At 38.4% G+C, this 25,600-nt stretch overlaps 1 protein-coding gene across 2 annotated transcripts in view; it reads left to right on the top strand.

Moving 5' to 3' along the window:
- The first annotated feature begins 11,000 nt into the window (after positions 1–11,000).
- asic1c (acid-sensing (proton-gated) ion channel 1c) overlaps positions 11,001–25,600 on the top strand; it is a 109,780-nt gene continuing 95,180 nt past the window's right edge. For both annotated transcript variants that reach the window (XM_086270941.1, XM_086270940.1), the window contains exon 1: positions 11,001–12,450. In XM_086270941.1, coding sequence (XP_086127067.1) covers positions 11,896–12,450 — 555 coding nt within the window. In that variant the 5' untranslated portion in view covers positions 11,001–11,895. The remainder of the gene's footprint in view (positions 12,451–25,600) is intronic.

Genomic DNA, 25,600 nt, shown 5'->3' with positions numbered 1-25,600 from the left:
CAGTGGTGCAGAGGATTGGACTGCTGCAAGAAGGCTCGGTAACCCCAGGTGGCCAGCTGGCAGTCTTTTTGCCATCTCCTTGTGCCTGTGAAGGTTTCCCCTAACCGCACCACTCTCCTCCCACAGTCCAAAATATGCAAGTTAGGTTTACTGGTGCGGCACGGTGGTTAGCACTGTTGCCGCACAGCAAGAAGGTCCTGAGTTCAATTCCACCATCAGGCCAGGGTCTTTCTGTGTGGAGTTTGCATGTTCTCCCCGTGTTTGTGTGGGTTCCCTCCGGGTACTCCGGCTTCCTCCCACCGTCCAAAGACATGCAGCTTGTGGGGATAGGTTAATTGGATAATCCAAATTGTCACTAGGTGTGAGTGAATGTGAGTGCGAATGGTTGTCTGTCCCTGTGTGTTGGCCCTGCGACAGACTGGCGACCTGTCCAGGGTGTACCCTGCCTCTCGCCCTATGACAGCTGGGATAGGCTCCAGCGCCCCTCACAACCCTGAAAAGGGTAAGCAGAAGCAAATGGATGGATGGAGGTTTACTGGTGACTCTTAGTTGCCCAGTCTCTTTGTGGCTGTACTCCACCAGTGCTTTAAAGATAATAGAGCAGAGTGAATGGATAGATTGAAAAAAAAAAAAAATTCAGTGTGATGCTAATGATTGTTTCCTGCCACATCCATCCATCCACCCATCCATCCTTTTGACCTCTCCGGACATGTCCCCTTTCACATGTCAGAATTTATGCTTCAGCTGAACTTTTACAAATGCAAAACTTACATTATTTATGATGATTTTCATGATTACTGCTCTCATTAGCAAACAGAAATCACGTGTTTAAATATAGACTGCTGTACTAACTGTTGAAATTTCCTTTTTCTTTGTGTTTATTTTGAAAAACTTGAAATGGAAAACTTTTCATTTGAGGAGTAATACGACTATTACTGCCAGAAGTAAGGACAAATTAATGGTAGCAGGTAATAGAAGTGAGCCCATAGGTTTTTCACTCTTCTCTTTTAATGTTAAATACTGAATACAGGGAGTGCAGAATTATTAGGCAAATGAGTATTTTGTCCACATCATCCTCTTCATGCATGTTGTCTTACTCCAAGCTGTATAGGATTGAAAGCCTACTACCAATTAAGCATATTAGGTGATGTGCATCTCTGTAATGAGAAGGGGTGTGGTCTAATGACATCAGCACCCTATATCAGGTGTGCATAATTATTAGGCAACGTCCTTTCCTTTGGCAAAATGGGTCAAAAGAAGGACTTGACAGGCTCAGAAAAGTCAAAAATAGTGAGATATCTTGCAGAGGGATGCAGCAGTCTCAAAATTGCAAAGCTTCTGAAGCGTGATCATCGAACAATCAAGCGTTTCAGTCAACAGGGTCGCAAGAAGCGTGTGGAAAAACCAAGGCGCAAAATAACTGCCCATGAACTGAGAGAAGTCAAGCGTGCAGCTGCCAAGATGCCACTTGCCACCAGTTTGGCCATATTTCAGAGCTGCAACATCACTGGAGTGCCCAAAAGCACAAGGTGTGCAATACTCAGAGACATGGCCAAGGTAAGAAAGGCTGAAAGACGACCACCACTGAACAAGACACACAAGCTGAAACGTCAAGACTGGGCCAAGAAATATCTCAAGACTGGTTTTTCTAAGGTTTTATGGACTGATGAAATGAGAGTGAGTCTTGATGGGCCAGATGGATGGGCCCGTGGCTGGATTGGTAAAGGGCAGAGAGCTCCAGTCCGACTCAGACGCCAGCAAGGTGGAGGTGGAGTACTGGTTTGGGCTGGTATCATCAAAGATGAGCTTGTGAGGCCTTTTCAGGTTGAGGATGGAGTCAAGCTCAACTCCCAGTCCTACTGCCAGTTTCTGGAAGACACCTTCTTCAAGCAGTGGTACAGGAAGACGTCTGCATCCTTCAAGAAAAACATGATTTTCATGCAGGACAATGCTCCATCACACGCGTCCAAGTACTCCACAGCGTGGCTGGCAAGAAAGGGTATAAAAGAAGAAAAACTAATGACATGGCCTCCTTGTTCACCTGATCTGAACCCCATTGAGAACCTGTGGTCCATCATCAAATGTGAGATTTACAAGGAGGGAAAACAGTACACCTCTCTGAACAGTGTCTGGGAGGCTGTGGTTGCTGCTGCACGCAATGTTGATGGTGAACAGATCAAAACACTGACAGAATCCATGGATGGCAGGCTTTTGAGTGTCCTTGCAAAGAAAGGTGGCTATATTGGTCGCTGATTTGTTTTTGTTTTGTTTTTGAATGTCAGAAATGTATATTTGTGAATGTGGAGATGTTATATTGGTTTCACTGGTAAAAATAAATAATTGAAATGGGTATATATTTGTTTTTTGTTAAGTTGCCTAATAATTATGCACAGTAATAGTCACCTGCACACACAGATATCCCCCTAAAATAGCTAAAACTAAAAACAAACTAAAAACTACTTCCAAAAACATTCAGCTTTGATATTAATGAGTTTTTTGGGTTCACTGAGAACATGGTTGTTGTTCAATAATAGCATTATTCCTCAAAAATACAACTTGCCTAATAATTCTGCACTCCCTGTATATTTCAGTCTGGGCTGGTGTAAATGTGTGATTGTGGCTGTTTGCTTAGTAGTGCCGTGTTTACATCTCTAAGCTTGTGTTTGATCCTGGGCTCTTTCCATCCCCGATACATGTAAGCTTTTCATGCTGATGATTAAGATTAAATGTTTATGCTCCAGGCCTGTATTTATTCCAGGTATTGTTGTTGTTGTTTTATCTGGAATGAAAAGTTTACCGTCCAAATTGGCCTTCAGCATGTGATCTATTCATTAAATAGGATATTCAAGGACGAGTTAGAGCCAACGTGATTATAAAAACATATCAGCATTTGACTTTGTCTTTAAAGCAGTGCGGTTACTTTTTTTATTCTTTGAAATTCTCAGCATTGTTGCATCTTTATGATTTTAGTTGGAAAATATTTTCTCCATATAGCAATAAGATATTTCCTAGCACTGGCACGCTAGTGAACGTGTTAGACAAAATTGCAGTCGAAAGCTTTATCAATCTTGTCTGATCCGTTTGTGCATACTGGAGGTCTTAGCTTCTGTATCAACAGCAGTTTATCTGTTTGATCGATGAGCTCCAAGGTACAGGAAGTAAACTGAATACAAATGATTCACATACAAATCTCTCTAAACGGCGTAGCACCGTGTTATGCTCATTCATTTCCATCATAACAAAGCTTTCTACAGCCTTAAACATGTTTGAAGTGAAATTTGAAATACATACAATTTATTTCCTTATAGGTGTCTACAAAATGTAGGTAAATTTGCTTTTCTGAAATAGGCACTTTAGGTTGCTTAAGGCAACTGAATTCTCTAATGCTTGAAAACTCTGGACTACTTTTTAAAAAACTTGAATCTGCAGTTCTGTCAAGTGGTATCTGCTCATCAAAAAGCATACATAATTTATATATAGCGTTCAGCTAAAACATTAAAGTCACCGATAGATGATGTAACATTGCATTGCATTGTCTGCTAGAAAACAATGAGCATTTGTGTGGATGCGACTGACTACCCACCTAAATATTGCTGCAGACCAAGCATGCCTCTATGGCAAAAGCGCTCCCAGGTAGCAGCAGCCTCCCCCTGCACGATACTGGGTTTGCACCTCACAGCAAAAGCTGCAAAGCATCCAGCTCCAAAAGATCCAACTTGATTGAGCTTCCATACGATGCTCTAATGACGATGATGATGATGATGATAATGATGACAGGTTTCACAGAGGGCCCACTTCACAGCCACACTACAGGAGACGCCCAGAGGTCTAGTGTCCTGTGCCCAAGCTGTTCTGGTGGAAATTAGACAGTATTATGCAATATGGAAAAAAAGTGTATTGCAGAAAAAAAAAAATCCATACTATTTAACTTCACCCCCAACTGGGTGTGGCAGGTAGCTGCCCCTCCCTGTATCTGGTCCTACCAGAAGTTTCTTCCTGTTAAAAGGAAGTTTTTTCTTTCCACTGTCGCCAAATGCTTGCTGATAGGGGGTCATCCGATTGTTGAGGTTTTCTCTGTATTATTTTAGATCTTTACCTTACTATATAAAACAACTTGAGGCAACTGTTGTGATTTGATCGTGCTACAAATAAAACTGAAGTGAACTGAATTAAAATTGAATTGAACTGAGCTTAAGGATTTACTCTTTATCACTGAACAGATGTCGTAGATTTAAAATTGTCTGTCTTTCTTTTTCTGTTTGAAATTTGCACATTTGTGTTAATCAGTGAATTCTCAGTGTTAACACAAAGTGTTTGAACAGAGCCAAATTTCTTCATAGTGCTGCATTATGCCAGTACTTATTCCAGAGTCCAGGAATTTGTCTTTTCCTGTCGCAAGCACACATTGAGCAGTAGCTTACATATGAATCGGCTTTTATCTCAGAATAGCATTTATGCAAGGTCATTTGCAGCAACTGTCACCGATTAAGTAGCAGCCATTGGATGAGAAGGCCATCTTTTTGTTTCTGTTGTTTGACAGATTTTTGCTGCTGAACTTTTGCAACTCAGAAGAAAAGATGAGAAAAAAAGGTGAATCTGTCTGACTGTCACATACAAAAAGTGAGATGTTGTTCTTTTTTCTTCTTCTTCTTCACAGTTTAATGTTGCTTAAGGCTTTGAAACATATTTGTTTTATTGTATTCTTTTCTATAGAGTTTGTTGCCCCTTAGAATGAAACTCGGCTCGATATCTGCAGTTATTACAGCTCATGTTGTGTCTCAATGATGTATACAAATACATCTGTTTCTGTGAGCATGCCCACACTTTCATTTTGCAGTCATTGAATGAGCAGTCCAAAGCCTTGATAACAACACAGCATTGTGCTTAACATTGGTTATAAAGTCTTAACCCCCACCCTGAAAAAGGCAAGACTAGAAAAAAAGTTCAAACGTTTTGACATAATTTGTCTTATCTAATGGGTAACCTCTGGGTAACATGTGGAGGTGTGTGTGTTGTGGGTGGGTGAGGGGGGGTTTGTTTTACACAAACAAAGTGCGAATAGTTTTAGGTTTAGTGCTATTAAAGGAACTGTACCAGGCTTATTAAATTATTGAGATAAAAAATGTGAATGGAGACCCAGTAAATACTGAATCTTACAGTGCCTACTTATTTAAGCTATTTTTATAGGTTTGTTGTGATTAACTTATTTGTTTTTTCAACTTTAACTTTTTTAACTTTTATTTGCTGTAACAAGAAATGTCCTAGCTTTGAATAACTCTTCTCTTATCTTGTCTTAATGAAGAGTACATAGCCTGAAGTAGAAGGATAATTTCCAACATTACTCATGTGTCTGCTCTGCAGTGGGCTATTTATCATTAGATGGTTACAGTAACACCATATTTCTGCTGCATTTATGAAATTATAGAACAACAATAACTAAAATTGTGTACTTTTTATTACGTAAAGATGAGAACTGTTGTGAAGTGGAGGAAAAATGTCCTGTTTAGAGTGACTTTGCCAAAGCTCTAGAGCTACTTTGTAGTTAATCAAATGAAAAGGAGGCTGGTTTGATATCCAGTAGAGCGATTAGCAGTACGATACCTCTGAAGATACTAAAAGTAAACAAACAATATGAAAGTTTCAGTTTCATTTTCCAACTGCAGATCAAGCAGACCAGCAGCCAGTGTGAGCAAATAAATGTGTCCAAACACTGTGAAATCCTCTGTTTTCCTCCATTACTCTTTTTGTAAAATTCATAGTTAGCGGGACTAAAGAAGATTTTATGTGCCTACATCCATACTGCCTGCTGTAATTGAGGTTCAGCAAAATTAAGAGGGTGTTTTTCATAATCATGTGATTCTGTTTTTTGTAAAAGCTACAGGGAGGGATGGACAAGAGAGCCTTAGATTCATTTTGACCTCTTAGTGTGTTGATCTGAGGCAATGGTTCACCAGCCGAGTATCAGTTCCACCACAAGTTGATTTCCAATCCTTTGCAGAGATTTCAGTTTCCAAATCTTCGTTCCATGCATTCAGCTTAGATTGTGAACTCTGGTATGAAAGAGCAGATTATAAAATTGTGATGCGATTCCTTCTTTTAAACAGCCCTCTGTTGTGACATTTTCAGCAGGTGTTAGTGGAGATCCAGTATGTGAATTATGTTGAAGCTCTATAAAGCTTTGCAGCTGTAGAAAGTGAAAAATGCTTTCTATTCAGATTAAAAATGCGTCTCGGTTATTGAAAAGACATGATAACATCAGAGTTTGGATGATAGAGATCTTAAATCTTTCCAAGCCCTTAAGAAGCCCAGCATTTAAATGTAGCATCTGTTCCTGCGGGGATGAAAAAGCGGTTACTCCATATTCTGCAGTGTTGTGACAAAGAGTTTGGCTCTTTAACATATTAGGTTTCAATCACATGTTTTAACAACTGAAGCACCAATCTGCTTTTGCACTTTTTGGCTGTTTAACTATTTTTAGCCAAAAAAACTAACTCTGTTACATTTATTGACTTTGTTCTTATAGTCACAGTAACATTGTTACAAATGTGCTTGTGCCAACTTTCGAAAACTGTATATTGGAAAACAAAGTGCTTAGAGGCTGGGATCACACTTTTAATCTAATCAATAGTTCAGGGTCTGTTATTATGTCTTCATCCTGGCACTGCCCCCTCCAGTGCAGTGTTGCATCTTTGCTTCTCATTCTTTACTTAATGATATATGCGCTCTTAAATGTCATCTGCTTTAATACCGTGTCCAGTTGCTAACAGGGTAATCTGTTCTCAGAGGTGCTTGCCAAATCTCCATAACTTGGGCACTGCATAGAAGGACTTGCTGTAATTGCTCTTTTTTTTAGCTCTGCATCATATCAGGGCGGTTTGCTTGTCATGGGAATTTTTTGCTGAACTGTCGTAATTATAGCTCATTACTTAATGTCCAGCACCGTTTAGAGTCACATAAAGTGGCAGCTGTAATCACGTGCTGTTTTCACATTTATTGTCAGACCAGGTAAAGCTGTGTTAAGAGTACTCTGAAGATTGCCAAAGGTTTTGCAGCCTCGTTCTCATGAATGAGAATGAATCAGTGTTTGTGACTGTGTATACATTTTAATCTAAACTCTTACAATCATCCCAGTGATCTGTTACAGTCAGAGCACAAATAATAGAAACTATTTTCAGTAAGTCTTCCAGGCGGATGCATTTGGTCACATTTCTGGCAGTGCTGCAAGCTTTTATGGACGAATATACAACACATTCGGTTTGAGTCCACAAAAACAAAAAACAATATATGGAACTGTAAACTAGATATCTACCATTTGAATGAAGTATTCTACTGTATATAGAAAAATGGAGGAATATAGATTATGACTTAAAGCTTAATTGTATCACACATTACTTCATCATTGTTTGTATATAATGAGAAAACAGGTTCTCGTGATCGCTAGTAAGCAGTGTTTATGACACAGACACATTATATTGTGTCCCTTATGGTACATAGTCCAAAGCCCAGAGGTGCTTGGGGCCTGGAAATTTTACAGAACATTAGTTAATAGTTTAAAGTCAAATTCAAAGGCTCCTTCAAAGAGAGTACAGTGCTTAGTAGTGCCTTAAATATTACTCTTCCTAATTAATATTCACTGCATTATGCTGTGCATTCTACCATCCACTTGAAAGCCAATTACTGCTGAAAAGTCTCCCACTTTCATGCTGCAACTGCAACAACAGGCTTACCTGCTAGTGTGAATTTAGGTTTGTTAATGTTAACACAGGATGATGTTATCAAAATATAGAAAATGGAAATAAATACAGTGTGAAAAGCATTTGCATTTTCTGAGTGTACGTCGAAAAGAGAATGCAGATGTATGCAAAAGTGATGATGAAAATCACTATAAGATAAATACTGAATATTTATTGAGGTGTGTACGAATGTTTCTATGTTTATTCCATTAAGGGTGATTCATCTACTTTAAATTCTAATCAAGAGGATTTAAATCTATTGAGGTTTTAAATGATTGTTTGGTTATAGTGAAAATATGTCAGTATTGTTGCTGTTGGTGTCACAAGAGTTTCACTTTAATGTTTTCTGTTTTTCTAATACAAGTGAGTGAAGGTAGCAGTGGTGCAGATCTTCAACAATCTAATGATCTGATTTGATTTGTTAGTGCCGTGATTTCATTCAGAGTCACATCTCGATTCAAAAGGATACTTCATGTCATGTAGAGCATAGGGTCCTATGCTCTACATGACAGTACATTTAGAAAAAAACGTATTGCTTCTGTGAAAGGATGGCTAGGAGAAAGCCCTTTCTCTCTAAGATCATGACAGCAGGGCTTAAGTTTGCAAAGTTGCATCTGAACAAATGATAAGACTTCTGGAACAATGTCCTTTGGGGAGACAAGACCAAAATGAAGATGTTTGAGATGTATGCACAGTGCCACATTTGGCGAAAACCAAACGCAGCATATCAGCACAAAAACCTCCTACCAGCTGTCGAGCACAATGATGGAGGGGTGATGATTTTGTGATGATTTGATTTGCAGCCACAGGACCTGGGCACCTTGCAGTCACTGACTCCTCAGTATACCAAAGTATTCTAGAGTCAAACATGAAGCCGTCTCTCTGACAGCTGAAACTTGTCCTGGGTTTGGGTACATGAAGAATCAGGGGAAAAAAGCGGATGCTGTTCTGTCAATGTTCTTTCTCTGCTAGTGGACAACAGCTTCTCTTCTTCTGCATAGGTACTTAGGGAAAGCCATCATTATCCAAAAGGCGTGCAGATGCAGGGCTTTTGAAGCAAAACACAATATATAGACAGTTTTTGTTTTGGGTTTTTTTTGCTTGTCACAGTTTGTGGGAGTTTTTTTTTTTAAGTGCATCAGTTTGTGTTCGACAGATTGTTTCATTAGGTAGTGCTCAAGTTCAGTGCCCTTCTCCACTAATCTGTCATTGTTGTGAAATGTTTACGAAATGTAACTATTTGCACAGTTAATTATGAAGTCATTAAATGTGAAACAGTCCCAAATTCATTTTAAAATATTGCTTTTCCACCTTGTTTATTTGAACAAGGTTTTTTTTTTCTTTGTTTTTGTTGTTTTTTTGGTGTTTGGGAATTAACTCACAATCACAGAAAATAAGAATCACAGTTCTAATGTATTGCATTTTTTCTAGCCATTATTTTAAAAAAAGTAACATTTCATCACATTAACAAAAGCCCAGCCCTTGCAGAGGAGGTTGGGTGTTGTTGCTGAACATGTGTTTTTCTACATATTGTCTTATCAGCAAACAGCAGAATTGGCTGTTTTTAGTGCAGGGACTGCCACATCTAATGCTCCCTGCATCCATTATGATTTAATGCTTTCCTGTCACTTTACACAAATATGTATAAAGTACCAGAAGCATTTAGCCATATTCCTACTTGATTTCTGTTTCAGGCAGTAATTTGACGCCTCGGTGAAGGATTTTTTAGTTTGTTAGTGACTCTCACCTCGCAGTCATTGAGTTGCCTAACCCTGCTCTGTGAGTGAAGCCATATTTAAACTCAGTGAAGGTCTCTAATGCTAAAGCACCATCCATCAATGTGTTTTTTAGCACATTAATCATTATCAGTTCTCACTGTGAATGCTGAATCGTATTCATTTTCAAATATTGAGACAAGCACAAACCGCTTCTTTATCCAAACATCTTAATCAAGCTAATGACATTTTGACAAGCAATAAAATGAGACAAATACAGACGTGTCATGATGTTATGAGTTATTAAAGTGGCTTAATCTTGCTCTTATATTGTGGTGGGAAAAAAAATGCAACTGTCTTGTAGTTTGGAAATTGTTATATTGTAGATTTTGTTTTGGTAGACATGTTCAAAGCCTGTGTTGTGATGGGTAGATTTTAAAAGTGCAACAGCCTGTCACTTCAGGCATCATGTTCCATTTCCTTCTGCGAGCATTTTTAAAATTCCATCTCAGCTTTGACAAATGTCTTTTTTTGTGGGTTTATGTGAAATGTATACCTCTGTAGTACTCTGGCTATAGGTTCCTATGGGCTCCACGGTTGCCAGGACAGGATATTGATGCCTAAAGGGCTGTGGTCTCATCCCTGGCAGTCCACCTATTGTTAAGATAATAAGTGATCCCTGAGTAGCCAATGAGTGATCGTCTTGTTTGGTTCCAGGAGAAATTGAAGGGCTTGTCAGAATGGTGAGGTGAACTTTTGACCCCACAAGAAAAATCACCAATTTCATTACTGGTCAAGCCTAAACTGTAATTATACACACAACAAATAAATGTTCCAGGACTGCTGCAGAAAGACTCTGAAATGCTTTGGGATTTTTGTATTGCTTGAAGCAAAAAGAAAATGTATATATGTGCTATATATGTATGTATGTGTGTGTGTGTGTATATATATATATATATATATATATATATATATATATATATATATATATATATATATATATATATATATATATATATATATATATATAAATGTCTTTTTGTTCATTTTTAAAATAACTTTTTAAAATTTTTGTTTTATTTTTTATATATAAAAGACAAAATGGAAATCTCATCGATGACTGGATTAATACTCAGTTATAATTATATTAGGTGGCTTGGAAGCCATTTTTTCACACTTTACTTGTTGACATCGTTATAAAAAGGTTAACATGTGGAAACTTCTGGAACACCATTGAACTCTTAATATGTGCATCGATGCAGTAAACAACCTGTGGCATTGTTTGAGAAAATGGTTGATGACACAGTGACTGGACAGTAGGTAGGAGCAGATTAAGAAATAATAACACAGTGATGGTGATGTCCAGATTGAGAGACTCCCCCTGTGAGCACAGAGACACAAACAAAGCAGCCATTCAGCAGTGGAATGGATCCTGACTACTAAAGAGGAGGAGAGAGAGCGAGAGAGAGAGAGCAAGAAATGGGGGAGTGGTGGGAGAGAGAGAGGGAGAGAGAGGATGCGAGAAAGAGAGTGAAAGGCTCCACACGGCAGAATATAAATCTGTATGTTAACAGGACTAAAGCTTGGGGTCTTGGAGCGGCTTTAGCGGTTATGCTGGTGGGGGGTGATCGTAAAGCGTCAAGAGGTGGTCATCCCTATTAACTGAAGATCTGTGCAAATAAGGAAGTGGAACCCGTGGAATCTGTGAACGCCGGTTGTCAAGCACACTGGTGGGCTGGTGGGAGGTCTCTGACCCCCTCATTTTCATTTCTGGAAGAAAGGAGAAGCGCAAAAAAGCAAGGTGGCAGCGAGGGACCAGTGAGCCATTTCTCTCTTTATTACCTTCATTCACAAAACCATTGCATCCCATTATCATAGCGATGTAGAGGCATTCTCTCCGATTGGAGGAGGAAGGGTCCCATTGACTGCTCAGGCTTAGCACCTCTCTCCAAACGCTAGCCCTTTTCATTGCAGTGCCCCCCCCTCATCTCTCGCCTCTATCCTTACGCCTGCTATATTCTCTGTTCTTTCTTTTCTTGTCCCTCGTATTCTTCCTTTTCACACGACTCAGGAATCAGGAGGCATTGCGTTTGGGTAGAAGTGGCTGTTTCTGTCATTGTGTTTGGTGCCGTTACAAAGGACAGCTGAGCAGGGAGTGTGAGAGACAGCTTTGGAGATAATAAAACAGAAGCCTGAAAGAACAGGGGAGACCTGGGACTACAAGAACAGCTCAGTGGAATGCGAACTGTCATGAAAAGAAAACTGTTACAGAGACTGGCAACCCTTTTAAAGGTGGCTATTTATTGAGACCGTTACCACTTCTTGAGGGAATAAAGAAGCAGTGTGGCAAACCAACACTGCTGGTTGGTTTCTGCTATTCTTGTTGCTAAGCAAAGTCTCTAACCTGAAGTTCTTGGGGTGACAGTGCTGAGCATCACTCTACAGCCATGAAGGGAAGCTCAGAGGAAAGCATAGAGAGCGTCAGGCCCTCCAACCTGCAAGCTTTTGCTAACATGTCCACCCTACATGGCATGAGTCACATATTCGCTTATGGGCACATGACATTCCGCCAATTTCTTTGGACGCTTTCTTTCTTGGGTTCACTGGGCTTATTGATGCTGGTCTGCATGGATCGGGTGTCATATTATCTGGAGTATCCTCACGTCACTAAGCTGGACGAGGTGGCGGCAACAAACCTCACCTTCCCAGCAGTTACCTTCTGCAACCTTAATGAGTTCCGCTTCTCCAAAATCACCAAGAATGACCTCTATCATGTGGGAGAGCTCCTGGCCCTCCTTAATAATAACTACCAAATAGCCAACCCGCACCTGGCTGAGCCTGAAGTTCTGGCCGCCTTAAAGGATAAGGCAAACTTCCTGAACTTTAAGCCAAAACTGTTCAACATGACTGATTTCTATAACCGAACTGGTCATGACATCAGTGACATGCTGCTGCAGTGCACCTTTCGAGGAGAGGACTGCCACCCGGGGAACTTCACCACAGTAAGTAGCCAGGGGTTCTTGTGCTTGTCCTTTAAGCTGCTGTAATCCTATCTCGTTTCCTGCTCGTTTTGATAGTCTGCCGCTTTATTTTGAATCTGGATAAGTTTAGACCCAGTTTCAATGTGACTTTGCAGTTTACTTGGAACAGATGTCTTGCTTTAGTTTGTGTTTTTACTGCTCTATAATGTTATGAATTATATCTTTAATAAGGATAAGGTCCTGAGGTGAGATACCGCTATTACTTGCTCAGTGATCTCAGAAGACAGTTTGATTTCCAAGAATACAGAAAACATATGTAGTGTGTGTGTGTTCATCTTGAAGGAACCTATATTTTCCATTATGGGGTTCATTGAGGTCAGATACACAGTTTAAGTGCACGTAAACCTTTGTTTGTGCAAATCAGACACTTTAGTCACAGTGTTGAAATTAAGCCTCCTAACTGATTATTATTTTGCAGCTGTTTTGTATTCAAATGTTCTCTGTTGTTGCTCTGAGTGATCTGTTTTCAACAAGTAATTTCTCAATTGTCACTTAAAACAATGCAATGTAACAGATTTATTTTTGTTTAATTTGAGAAGTTGTTCAGGAGAGGTGTTCTGATGCCGAGCTATCACCAAGCATCCATACTCTGTGCTTTGATTCATTCCACACTCCATTTGGCAGTCACACACAAACTCTTCATTTACTATTCGGTATGAATGAAATTCACTAAACTGTAAAGTGCCCTTCTGCTTGTGTGGTAATAGGAGACCCTCATTCATTTAAAACATTGTGTATAGTTGGTAGGAAAGGGAACAATTGGAAAGTCATTTACAGTACATATGCTTGGTTCAGCCATTTAGAGTGACAGACTTAATTATTTAAAGCAGAGACCTGGATCCAGGTAATATGAAATAATTGCCTTGTCCAGATGTTTAAATCTGTCAGGTGAATCGAGTTGACTGGAAATAAATTGTAAGAGTGGAACAAGTAGGCAGTTTTGTCTGGCATCAGCTGATGCAATGATGTCTCCTCAAAGATCTGAACACACCCAAGGACTGCAGCTGCGTTACACTGTGAAATGTGTCTGCATGTTCTTAAAGAGTGACTCCTGCACAGGCAATGTGTTCTTACTGTTTTTCATTGTGGTTTACTGGAATCCCAGTTTATTATTGTGATTAATATTATGCTCTAAGCATTTTCCATATAAGGCAACCTGTGATCTCCCTGTTTGCTGTTGTCTAGTGCGTTGATGCAATTTCAAGCTTAATCAGCCTGTTTAATTGTTATTAGCTCATTTTGTCTGAGTGAAAAACAGACCCAAAAAGCAGCAGGGAAACCTTGGCTTGGTCTGGTGTAGCCATTATTTGATATAAAGTAGACTTCTGTACATGGGCCAGTGAATAAATAAACAAATAGGTGCAGCCTAGGGATAAGCTGCAATATTAGCTGTCTCTGTTTCACTCCCATTTCCTTATTTTAAGGTATTTTACTATTCTCAGAGTGCCCGTGTCCTTTATTCCATCTCTTGCAGTGCAGGTTTGATAGAGTAATACTTAACTTACACTGAACTTGCTAATCTTTCAGTTGAATCTATCCACTCGGAAAAATATGATTGCTTATCTATGTTGTATCTTTAATCAACCCTGAAATAACCCCCTCCCTTCAAGATGTCCAGTTTTTAAGTGAGTGATGGCACTATCTTCAGAGTCAATCATACTTCTTCTCTGCTGAAGGAGGAGATAAAACCCAAATGTAATATTGCCTTTCAGGCTTGCTTCTTTTCAATTTATGTTGCAAATATTGCGAACTGGGAATGTCTCCATTTACATGTTTGTTTCTGAGCAGCACTCAAGAGTGTCTTGAGAAGCAAATCGTTCATGGGAAGCTAATTGCTGTTGTACGGGTTGATTGAAAATGCTTGCGGCATCAAATGAGCTGTTAGAAAAATTTAATAACTTTGGTTATGCTGCACGTTGGTTTTTCGTTGCCAGGTAAGTACGGCAGATCCAACAGTAAACTTCCACTTGGCTGAGGATAGGTGTGCCATATTTAAGCAGTCTTATTTGTATCCATTAATCACTTTTGTATGTTGTTTGGATGGACCGGTCAAAGCAGTGCAACAGCCCTCGGCTGTGCTCTGAGTGGTCTGTCAGGACTTGGATGGGTGACAGTATGCCATACCCATCTAGCAGAGTGTTTGTTGCTGTATCTTAGAATCATCTCTCACAAGTAAGTGCAGAAACTGCTTCCTGCTCACTAATAGAGTGACTAAGTTCATAACCTGCTTCAGTGCACTGGATGCTGCGAAAAGACCCAAATTAATCATCAAACTCATAAAGCAGGTTTGATTAGGCTGGCTTGATATCATAATATATCATCATTGAATTTATTTGTTTTTTTCTTTTTAAAAATCAGTATTGTGGTGGCTGTAGCTTATATTCAAATTCCCCCCACAGACATGTTGAGAAGCAGATTTACAATGCAAAGGACAGTGGGAGTGATGAGCTTTGACCTTGAATAAATGAAGGAAGAATCCCATTAAGTCCCGGTGATGATGCAGTTGGGAAACAAAGCATTCAAGATGTTTTGCATTGTAATGGATTGATGGGCAAGAGGAGAATGTTAATTTGTATTTTGAATACTATTAAAAACTTTAATCCCTTGTAATGATTTTACGAGGCATATATTAACAGTTTTGCAAAGAATTTGGATTCTTCTTATTTCATTGTTTCCTGCATTTAAAATTTAAAATAGCTGCTGCAACACTGACAAGCTTTTTTAGTTTGAAATTCAGGGAAGTTTCAGTTTCTTTGGAAGTATTGTGCACTTTGAGTATCTGCAACCTTGAGTCTCGTGCTTAAATTCATTGTAAAGTGAAGTAAAAACATTCTCATTATAAATCCCACCTCCTAAAGTGATTTAATATGCAATCATATCTAAAGAGAAATTCCCTTTTAAAGTTTAATTTAACAAACTGGGACTTATTTATGTCTATATTTATTTGTATAGCAGAGTTATATTTCTAATTGAGTTTAAAAAGGTGTGTTCAAGAAAGTGACCTTTTTCGAAATGCATTTATTGAGTTGCTGTGACTCTGTAAGACCTATGACTAACACTATGTAAATGGAACCTTGGTCGATGATACACTGCAGCTAGTGAGCAAGAAGTTGATTATCATAATCTGATGGTGTGGATGTAGTGCTCCATTCTTAAGTCCTGACAGGTTATGACAAGTCCCCATGGGCTACATTTCTGTCAATTTCTTACAGAGTGTGTGAAATCTGTATTCATCATCACATTCTGCTGAAGCTCAGTCTTTAAGATGTGAGTTGTCTTTCATCTTATAATCCCGATGACAGTGGGTGCCAAGGGTATAAAACACGGCCAGGCTGACACTATATGACTTGTGGGTCTAAAAATTTGGAAGAGAGAGTCTAATTTTCTGCCTATGAACAGCCTGATGCTGGAGACAGACAGTATTTTCAGGCTGTTGCATTGTTGGAATATATGTGCGCTGTATGTCAGCTTTTGTGTTTATATTGGCTGATGGGTTCAAGTGTCATAAAACCAACTTGAAGTCATTTAAAAACAGTCATTATTTCCCTGTTTGTTGAGCAGGTTCTTTTGTTTACAGTACTCTGCGACAGCTGAGTTGGCGGAGTAAAATATCACAGTTCAGCAGATGGTGATGCAGATTCTGTTACTAATAACTAATGATTAGCTATAAAAACGCGGCAATGTGTGTCTTTGTCCCAACTGTTTAACAACCTAAAAAATATCAATATTTCATTTTTTTTTATATATCATGAAAAGGAAGCAAACTGAAAACATAACACTGACATGTTTTCTCCTAATAAATGTTGTTTCTGACTTTCATACATGATTATCTAACATTGACTAGCTGTGTCTTCTTGTCTAACAAATGTTCCTGTTACAATTAGGTCCAAAATTGAATTTATTTTACACCTCTGTTCACTACCAAAGTGGATTTTAAATTAAACAATCAAGTTATGATTGAATTGCAGACTTTCAGCTTTATTTCAAGAGGTTTAACCAAGAAGACAAAAAAAAAACAAAACAATCCATTAGCTGTTCAAGAATTACAGTCATTTTTTTTATACATGGTCTCCCATTTTCAGAGGCTAAAAATTAATTGAACATCCTAACATATTTATGTATGTAACCAGGACTGTATTTATTTGTATTTAACACGAAATGTGTGCTTTATTGGGTTTAGATTAAGTGACTAGTTAATCTTGTACTGAAGAATGAGAAACTCTTGGATTGGTTTTGATTTTGCTTTGGGTCATTATCCATTTGCTCTGTGAAGCTCTTTGCATTCAGCATTTGGCTGAACTTCATCTGAGTGTAGCCCTGCACACTTCACAATTTATACAGCCAGCTCTCTTATCAATAAACACTAGTGACACAGTTCCACTGCCAGTCATACATGTCCACGCATGTCTAATACCATGTTTGGCAGATAATTCGGTATGCTTTTCACCTCCCATCGCTCTGGTACAAGAACATTTTGGTTTCATTGGCCCATACAGGTTTCTTTAAAGAGCCAGACTCTTTTAGCCTTAATCTGGTCTTCCTGTTCTTGAGTGTAGACAGAGGTTTTACCTTGTTGTAAACAGTCTTTATTTCCATGAAGGCATTTCTTGATTGTAGACTTTGGTAGTGATACACTAGCTTCACAAGACTGGCATCATTAGATGTTGTGAAGTCGTTTTTTTAAGGTAATTCTGTTATCATCCATTTTTGTCTTCTGTGGACTTCCTGAGCTCTTTGGTGTTGCTGAGTTTGCCATCGCACTCATTAAAAAAAGAACTAGATTGTTGATTTTGCTATCTTTATTGTAGTTTTTCAGCCTAATGATGGCCCCGCTCACTTGCACTGACACCACTTTAGATTTCATATTTAAAATAAGAGTAAAAAAGTTAAAAAAAAAAAACTAATTCAGCACTTTGAATCTGATCTTATGTCTGCTTCACTTGTCATGAAATAACAGGGGAATCTGCCTCATCTGGACATGAAACTCCTTGTCAGTCAATTGCCCAATTAATTTGGAGCCTTTGAAAAGGGGGTGCCATGTATAAAAATGGCTATAATTCCTAAATAGCTACTGCAATAATTTTTGAGACCCCCTTGAGTTAAAGCTGAAAATCTGCACTTCAGTTAGATGATGATTTTTTTCCATTTAAAATCCACTGTGGTGCACAGAGGCAAAACCACAAAAAATGTGTCTTTGTCCAACACATTTTGGACCTTACTGTATTTAAGAAAAATGTCCCAGCTTTTAAATCTGTGTATGATTCTATCATTTATATTTGTTTCTGTCTATTGTTAAATGCTCTTACAATCTATTTATTGGAGCTTTTTCATTAAAAACAACTGCCAGTGTAGCTAGAAACGGTGCTGATGACAGCAGTACGAGTACACAAACATAACGGTGAAGGGTGATAATTATGTGATTCATTACTATGCATTCTGCTTAATTATTACACACAGTCCTTGAATCCATTATAAGATTTTTCATTAGTATAGCTTTGTAACTGAACATTACATCACTGCTTTTCCTGCTGTGCCTGCTGTCGATGTGACTTTTGGGCTCCAAAATATTTGTATTGATTGCTAAAATCCAGCACCAGACAGGCTTAAATCAGTGTGCATGCTCAGAATTTTATTTGCTTATCTTCTTACCGTATGTACATGCACATAAACACAGGGGCTTGTCTGCAGTCAGAAACATGGCAGCTGACACTACCACAGGAAGCCTTACGTACACACACAGAGAGCAAGCAACAACGCTTCACAAAACTGCTTCCCGTAAAGTACAAATTTTAGCAGTAAAATATCAAGCTGCTCCAGCAGCCACCGAGTAGACCTCCTGTAGTCTTTTTGTTAAGTGGGTATGTGGGCTGACTGTGTGGAACAAAGCTATCCTCACTCTTCAGCTGGACAGAACGAGCAGTCTTTAAATCTGCATCATTAAGCCAATTGGTTTTAGAAGGGGGAAAAAAACTAAATGTGTGTCTCCACGCTGTGCCACTTGCTGCTCAGCAACAGCAGCTGATATGTGACGGCGAAGCGGCAGTGTCAGGAAAGAAGAAAACAAGACGCTCCACTGAGTAATGTTTCATGAGTTTTATAAGAGGTGTTGAGTTATGAAAACTTATCAGAGTGTAGCAGACACACTCTGTATAAACTCAGGAGAAGATGGAGATGGGAAAAATCAGAACATGGGCATGTCTGAAAAGTAAGATAAATTGATGTTCAAATATGGCTAAGGTGCCGTGCATTTTTTCAAAGAAAAATCTGTGAGTGCCACTGTGATTCTCAGAGCTGACAAAATAGAATATATTCTTCCCCTTTTTAGACAGAAGTTTGTGGGATTTAACACATTTCCACGTTAAAGCGATCCTCATGTCACTGTGATGTGCCGGTTCCTCATGTGGATACACACAAGGAAATGTGCTAAGAGTTATTATTTTTAGGGTCAAATATCAGCCACGTGTACTTTTTCAAATACGCCACAGTCACCAAGAAATACGCAGAATGGCACATGGGCATATTTTCTACAGCAAGCCTAATTGGAAGCTTATGTGGGGATAAAGTCAAGTCAAAAGTCTGTGCACATGCTCGGCTTCATGAAAGTAAAGATGAGTTGCTGGGACTAGTGGTCAAAGAAGTAAAGTTTCAACTAGTGTGCAATTTAACGTCACTTTAACATTGGCTTCTACATCGTGTTTGATGAACAACAGTATTTCAGGAAGGAAGCAGTTACAGGAAGAAGTATAGGCCTTTTTCCCCCTCAATTATATAAAAGTAACAACCCAGATCTAAGAATAAATCCATGATACCTTGAAAAAAAAGAAAAGAAAAAAATTGACAGGCCATAAGAAAAAGAAATATCATTACATGTGAGGCATTTACTTTAGAGTTCATTAATGTTCAGCAGTTTGAAGCATCTCCTGAAATTCACAACAGGCAGAGGTGTTACAAAGGCTTTACCTGCCTCCAGGCAGAGGGGCTTACTGTCTACTGCCCTAAAAATAGACACATTTATCATCAGTGTGTATCTTGGAGAGAAAAGATGTAGCCAGTAGTAGCACAATTGCACATTTAATATAGGGAGTTAACTGCTCATTGGAGACAATGATTCCCTAATTTTGTCCTTTAAAGCAGTGCAGTGTGCTATTCTGTACAGAAGCACTGTCCTGAGGATAAGCTCAGTGTACAAGCACAAGTACAGTTATCTTCTGTCTCCCCTAACCTGTAAGCTTTATGGAATACTATAGAACTAGATGAAACGCTGACATCAGGCTAATTGTGCAAATGCACAATGATCACCACCTGCACTCATGTATATATCTTTCTACGTAGCACTCTTAATTCTTATTCTCATGTATATATCTCATGTATAGCTCATGCACATATCTTTCTACGTAGCACTTTTAATTCTTATCCCTACTTTTATTTTTTCATGTCTATTTAAGTGCTATTTATGACACTATTTAAGTGCTATTTATGACACTATGTTTGCACTGAAGCACCGCAGCAATTTCCTAATGTTGTAAACCTGCTCAACATTTGGCAATAAACCCCTTTCTGATTCTGATTCTGATTCTGACAGAAATGAAGCAGATAGCACGTCCAGCTACAAAGACACCGGCACAGCTCTGACTGCAGGCGAATCCATCCTGGGACGTCTTTGACCCTGGCTTTGGTTTTCTCATAATTACCAGTTTTTGTTAGTTTTTTTTTAAACATTATACTGTCCCAATATAAATAGGCTTTATTCATATGAGATAAACACATTATTTTCTTTTGAAACATCAGCAGTGACATTTTTCAATATGACAAACGTTTGGCAGTGTTGTCTCAGGAAGGCTGAAACTGTCTAGCCTGGATGCAGTTTTTGTCACTTCTCCCACCGACGATGGCTATTCTCGTCTGCATTCCAGTCGGTCCGTTTGCTGAGCTTAATGTCTGCCGAGATTGCCTCGTGTCAAAGCTCGCATTTGGCATCAGCAGATAACGTTAGTTATGACAGCCTACAGCTTCTGCAACCAAATGGCACGTGTGCTGTAATATTCTGTGTAATGCTCTTATTAATCAAAAGTTTCTTCTTAGTGACTTTAGATTACACGAAAGGTGATCTCTGATAGAAACTGTTGTGTTTACAGTCATGATTGCTGCATTTTTACCAGATGATTATAATGAAACAGTTTTGGTTATTTAGACTAAGATGATGCTAAATTAGACTTGGATCATCTGAAAGTGATTTGTTCTATTCAGTCCTCAGTATAATGTTGAAACACACAAAAGGAATAGGAGTATTTCTAGTTTTGTTGATAGAAATGTTCACTTCATCTAGAGGCAGTACTTCAGCACTAGTTTAGATAAATTGAGATAAACAGAAGCTGAAATACCAAGCCGAGAACTTCTGGTAAGTTGCAGTTATCATATATAAAATGCTGATGTTGATACGATAAAGGCTGGCATTCTTCTTGGAGACTTTAACAATGAGAACTTCTCAGAAGTGAACTGAAAGATATTTGCTTCTTTAATAAAGAAGCAAATAAAATAATAAAAGCAATGCAAGCATAAAAGCTTTTCTTTGTCATAGCCAAGGCTAAATAATGCCATGGCTTGTTAGAACAAATATTAGGAGACAGGTATACACACTCCAAAGCAATTTAAATGGCTGACAGCTTCATAAATCTCGTCTTCTGGATAATTTTGCAGCATCCGATCAGGAAGAGTTGTCTCTGGCCATCACATGCCCTTTCCTTTGTGTTCACTGTCCCAGTCACTTATGGAGTACCTCATGGCTTTAGTTTAGGCCCCATTAAATTGCCTTTATAAATATATACCTTTAGGCTCTGTCTTCTGCCATCAGAATCACAAAAAATGCAAGAAAGCTGAATGACAGCAAGACAAAAATAAATTGACTTGGTGTTTTTGTTTTCCCCCAAAATTGTTACTCTTGAATCCAACCTGGGGTGGCTGCGTAGCGGTACATTTTCTTTTTTTCTTTTTAAACTTGCTGTCATTGTTGATCGACACTGTAATCTCACAAACAAATGACCTCTGTGTTCTGTTACTGAGGCGTGTTGCTAAGATGAAGTAATCTCTGTCAGCGATATGAAAATTTTTATGGTCGCAGCTCGTTAAGGCTTTGCAACTGTATCAGAGTATTGGCCAGTCCCAGTTGTCTGGTCTAATCAGAGCTGGTCTAAAATGCTGCAGCAACACTCCTAACAGAAAAACAGACTGCATTACAGCGATATGAGTAGCCCTGAACTGGCCCTGATTCTTATATTTATTTTCAAACCTGTACACGACACCAATGTACTTTGTTAGGAAATAATCCAGGCTTCTTAGATGCGCTAATCATTTGCTTTCATTTAACCACAGTTGAGGCTAGTGGATAAGGGACATGACAGTGGCAGCTTTGGAATAGCCTTCAGCTTTCAATCGAACATTTCCCCTCCAGTGATACATTCATTCAGTTTAATTCGTTTTTTAGTATCTTATATTTGTTTCTTTTACAAATTTCATTCTTTTATCCTTATATTTCAGCACATATTTATGAATGGTGTGCACAGCATTTTGCCACATTGTCATTTTTAAATGTGCTAAATAAATAGCGTTTGTTTGATATCTGCTACTTTTTGTATTTAGGTTTGTTATGCAGTAGAACATGAAACTTCTATTTTATAAAAGTCTTGAAGTGGCATCCCAGGCCCTACTTCTTTCTATAAAATTGACCAGCGTCGTGAATTAACATTTACATTAAAGAGATTTCTCAACAGAAAATTTATATCTGTGCTCTGAAACGTGAAAATGGGTATTTGTTCGAGTATCACTCCCCCTGAGAAAGATGACACCACCAGAACAACAGCTTACACCTTGAAGCTATGTGTTGCGCCATTATATCTGCAAATGGAAAAGAACACGACTCATTCAGTTTGCTTGAGGCTGTTATTGTCATGAACTTTTGATCCATGTGACCCTAGGTAAAGTATTATCACTTAATTAAATTATTTGTAGGACTGTGTGTTATTACTGCAGAGAGTACAATCATTTATACAAAAAGCAAAGGGTAATCTAGTTTAGTTTACAATATAACTTGGCTGTACTGAACAACAGATACACAGAGGAGGATGTTTCTTTTTAAAAATGAGAACTTCTATACTTTTGGCATTGCATAAACACAATGAGCATTTTGCACCTTCTTTTTGCGTGAGTGCTTTATTTTCCATTAACATGCAGCAACACAATGAGAAAGGACAAATGAGTATGTCTCTGCGTAAATTGATTTTTGCCTCCTACAAGTTCAGAATCTTTATTAATTTCCACCACATTTGGCCCAGAGGTTGAAAATAGGCTACTCCTTTAGTCCCTTACATTACATTACATTACAGTCCATCAGTGAACCAGAATTGTGCTAGAAGTCATTACAGCTGTCATTACTGTGATTGTGACCTGTGCTGCACCACAGGGCTGCATTTCCTTGCTCATTTACATTCATGGGCTGTTGTGGTTTGTTTATCTTTTCCTAAACCGGATTACTGTTTATAAGGGCCAAGATGTCAACATGTCTTGTCTGTTTTGTACAAGCCTGGTTTATGACAGAGTATAATAAATGCATACAAATAACAGAACATCTTCACTTCCCCCCCACAAAAAGAGAATATTTTGTCCTAGTAATAAAAAAGTTGGAGTTTCTTCTCTGCTTTACTTTGATATGAGATAGCTTGGAGTTTTGAATTGCTGTTTAATGAAATTAATGTTAGGTTGCTATGTGCCTCTAAGCTCTACACTGGCTCTTGTGTTTTGTTTTTTGTTGTCGATTTTTTCTTCTTCTTTTTTCTCTCATTAAATCCACTTATTTTGCCTTCGGTATATAATGTGCTCTGTCATGACTTGTCCCTTTTATTTGTCCTGTAACAACCAAGGCCAATACTATTATATTTGTGTGGATAATACCAAATCCAGAGTATCTCTTCACTTCACATGAGGGCTTTCCATGGGTGGCAATGCATTATGCGATTTATTCTTATTTCTACAGCTCATGTGGTACATATTGTGTAGTATCACTGCTGCTGCAGTGGCAATATGTTGAGTAATGCATGCTGTAGTAGATCAGTGGTTCTCAAACACTTTAGCAAAGATAAAAAAAATCCACTCTGCAAGTGTTTTAGCCAGAAATGAAGACACTGTCACAAATAGGCTTTGCAGTGGGTTTATTTCTATATGCTGCTAGAGTCTGCACTCACAGTACATGGTGCAGTTATGGAAACGAAGCTGTTAGATGAAGTGATAGCTCACACGGTCAATGGCTAGACAGAAGGTCACACCTCTGCTTTGGGAGTAACAGACGAGTCCAGCATTTATTACGCCTTTCCCATGTGGGAAACTATCTGAGCTGAACGTCTGAACATTTAATTTGCATGCTGTATCGATCGATAGATAGATAGATAGATAGATAGATAGATAGATAGATAGATAGATAGATAGATAGATAGATAGATAGATAGATAGATTTATGAAATATAAGAAAAATGTGTATCTTAGATTAAGACATAAAGTGAAATTGCTTTTTATTCACTTAACATTTCAAAATCCATGTCAGAATATTTTTTTTTGCAAATTTTTCTTTAAAAATGTATGAAGTGATGAATTGATTGGTTTCCACATTTTTTCACATAACAGATAAATTACCTAATAATTTTGGCTCTAACGAGCTCTAGAATAGAAGTTTAAGCATATTTAAGTGTGAATTATTATTCCAGCTTTCAGCAGTGTTTTAAATATAGTCTCTTGCGATTCAGCAGTCCTTCCCTGCACATTTTTTTTTCCAAATGTCTCTCTGTGGTGGTTAACTCCAAGATTTCAAAAGATGTGGCCAAAGGGAAAGTTGTTGCATTGACAAGGGAGCACAGTGTGTGCCTTTTGAAAGCTTGTTTAATCATAATTATCTTTGTCTCCCTTTACTGGGTCCAGCCAAGGTCTTATCTTAAATAAGCACAAAAACAATTGAACCTATTCCATACCGTCACTGTCATTATATTAATGCTGCTATCCTGTATATATTGTACATACTATTGTTTGAGTACTTACGATTGTTTTTTTTTGTACTTTTTATATTTTACATTTATATTTATTATTGAAACTTGCACCAAGGGAGTGGCACTCCAATTTCGTTGTACTCTGTACAGTGACAATAAAGGCTATTCTATCAGAAACAATTTAAACAGTTTCTAGGCCATCATATATACCATTGTATCTGCTGCAGTATAACAAGCTAATGAATATCTTGAATTTAAAGTTGTTGTTATTGAATAGTTGTTAATTACATTACACGAGGCTGCTGATGAACAGATGCTTTTTGTGACCAATTGTCTGGATTTTTATTCCACATGACTGCCAGTAATGGATGAAAAACAAAACTAAATTTAGTATGTGTTCTAGGTTCTATCTGTAATGACTAAAACACCATTAGCAGTTGAATACCAATTCATTCTATCTGTGTCTAATCAGTGTTGATAACCTACTTTTATTAAACCTTCAGTCTGGATCCATTAGACCAGAGCTCGATATTTTGGTTGATGATAAATGTGTTTTTTTCCTTTTCAGGGTGAAGTGAAATTCATTCGAGCCCTATGTTACCTTGGGGCAGTCTGTTGCCATGGCAGTCATCTGTGAGGCATGTTCCTATGCTGGTATCAGGAATTGCATTACTCAACATTCTGCACAATTACCCGACTTATCTAACCAGCTTTTAAGGTGCAGCTGGAACTCTTCTGATGGTTAACATGGGGCGTGATGCAGAGTTGAACCAAATATCATGTTGCCTTTGCCTGCTGTATTTGCTCTGTAGTTGTACCCCTGAGTGGAACGTCCCATGGGTGATCAACATGTGACCCTGCAGGCAGTAAAATTACATCAGAATTGAGTGCTGATCAATTTATTACATAAGGGAGCCTTAAAGTAAGTGTAGATTTCACTCAAATGAATCAATATGTAAAGAAAATGGTACTTTCAACTCCTTTGTTTAGGTGGTAGCCACAGTGGGTAGCTCCACATGGCAGTTGTTGTTTTTTTTTGTTTTGCTTTTACACCAGACAGACTTCCTGACACTATGGAGGCACAA

Source organism: Aulonocara sp. 'chitande type north' Nkhata Bay, linkage group LG18 (assembly GCF_057382095.1).
Source record: "Aulonocara sp. 'chitande type north' Nkhata Bay isolate Kocher_YH1m ecotype deep benthic linkage group LG18, A_spYH_male_GT1.1, whole genome shotgun sequence".
NCBI lineage: Eukaryota > Metazoa > Chordata > Actinopteri > Cichliformes > Cichlidae > Aulonocara > Aulonocara sp. 'chitande type north' Nkhata Bay.
This window is presented reverse-complemented; position numbering and strand designations above follow the sequence as displayed.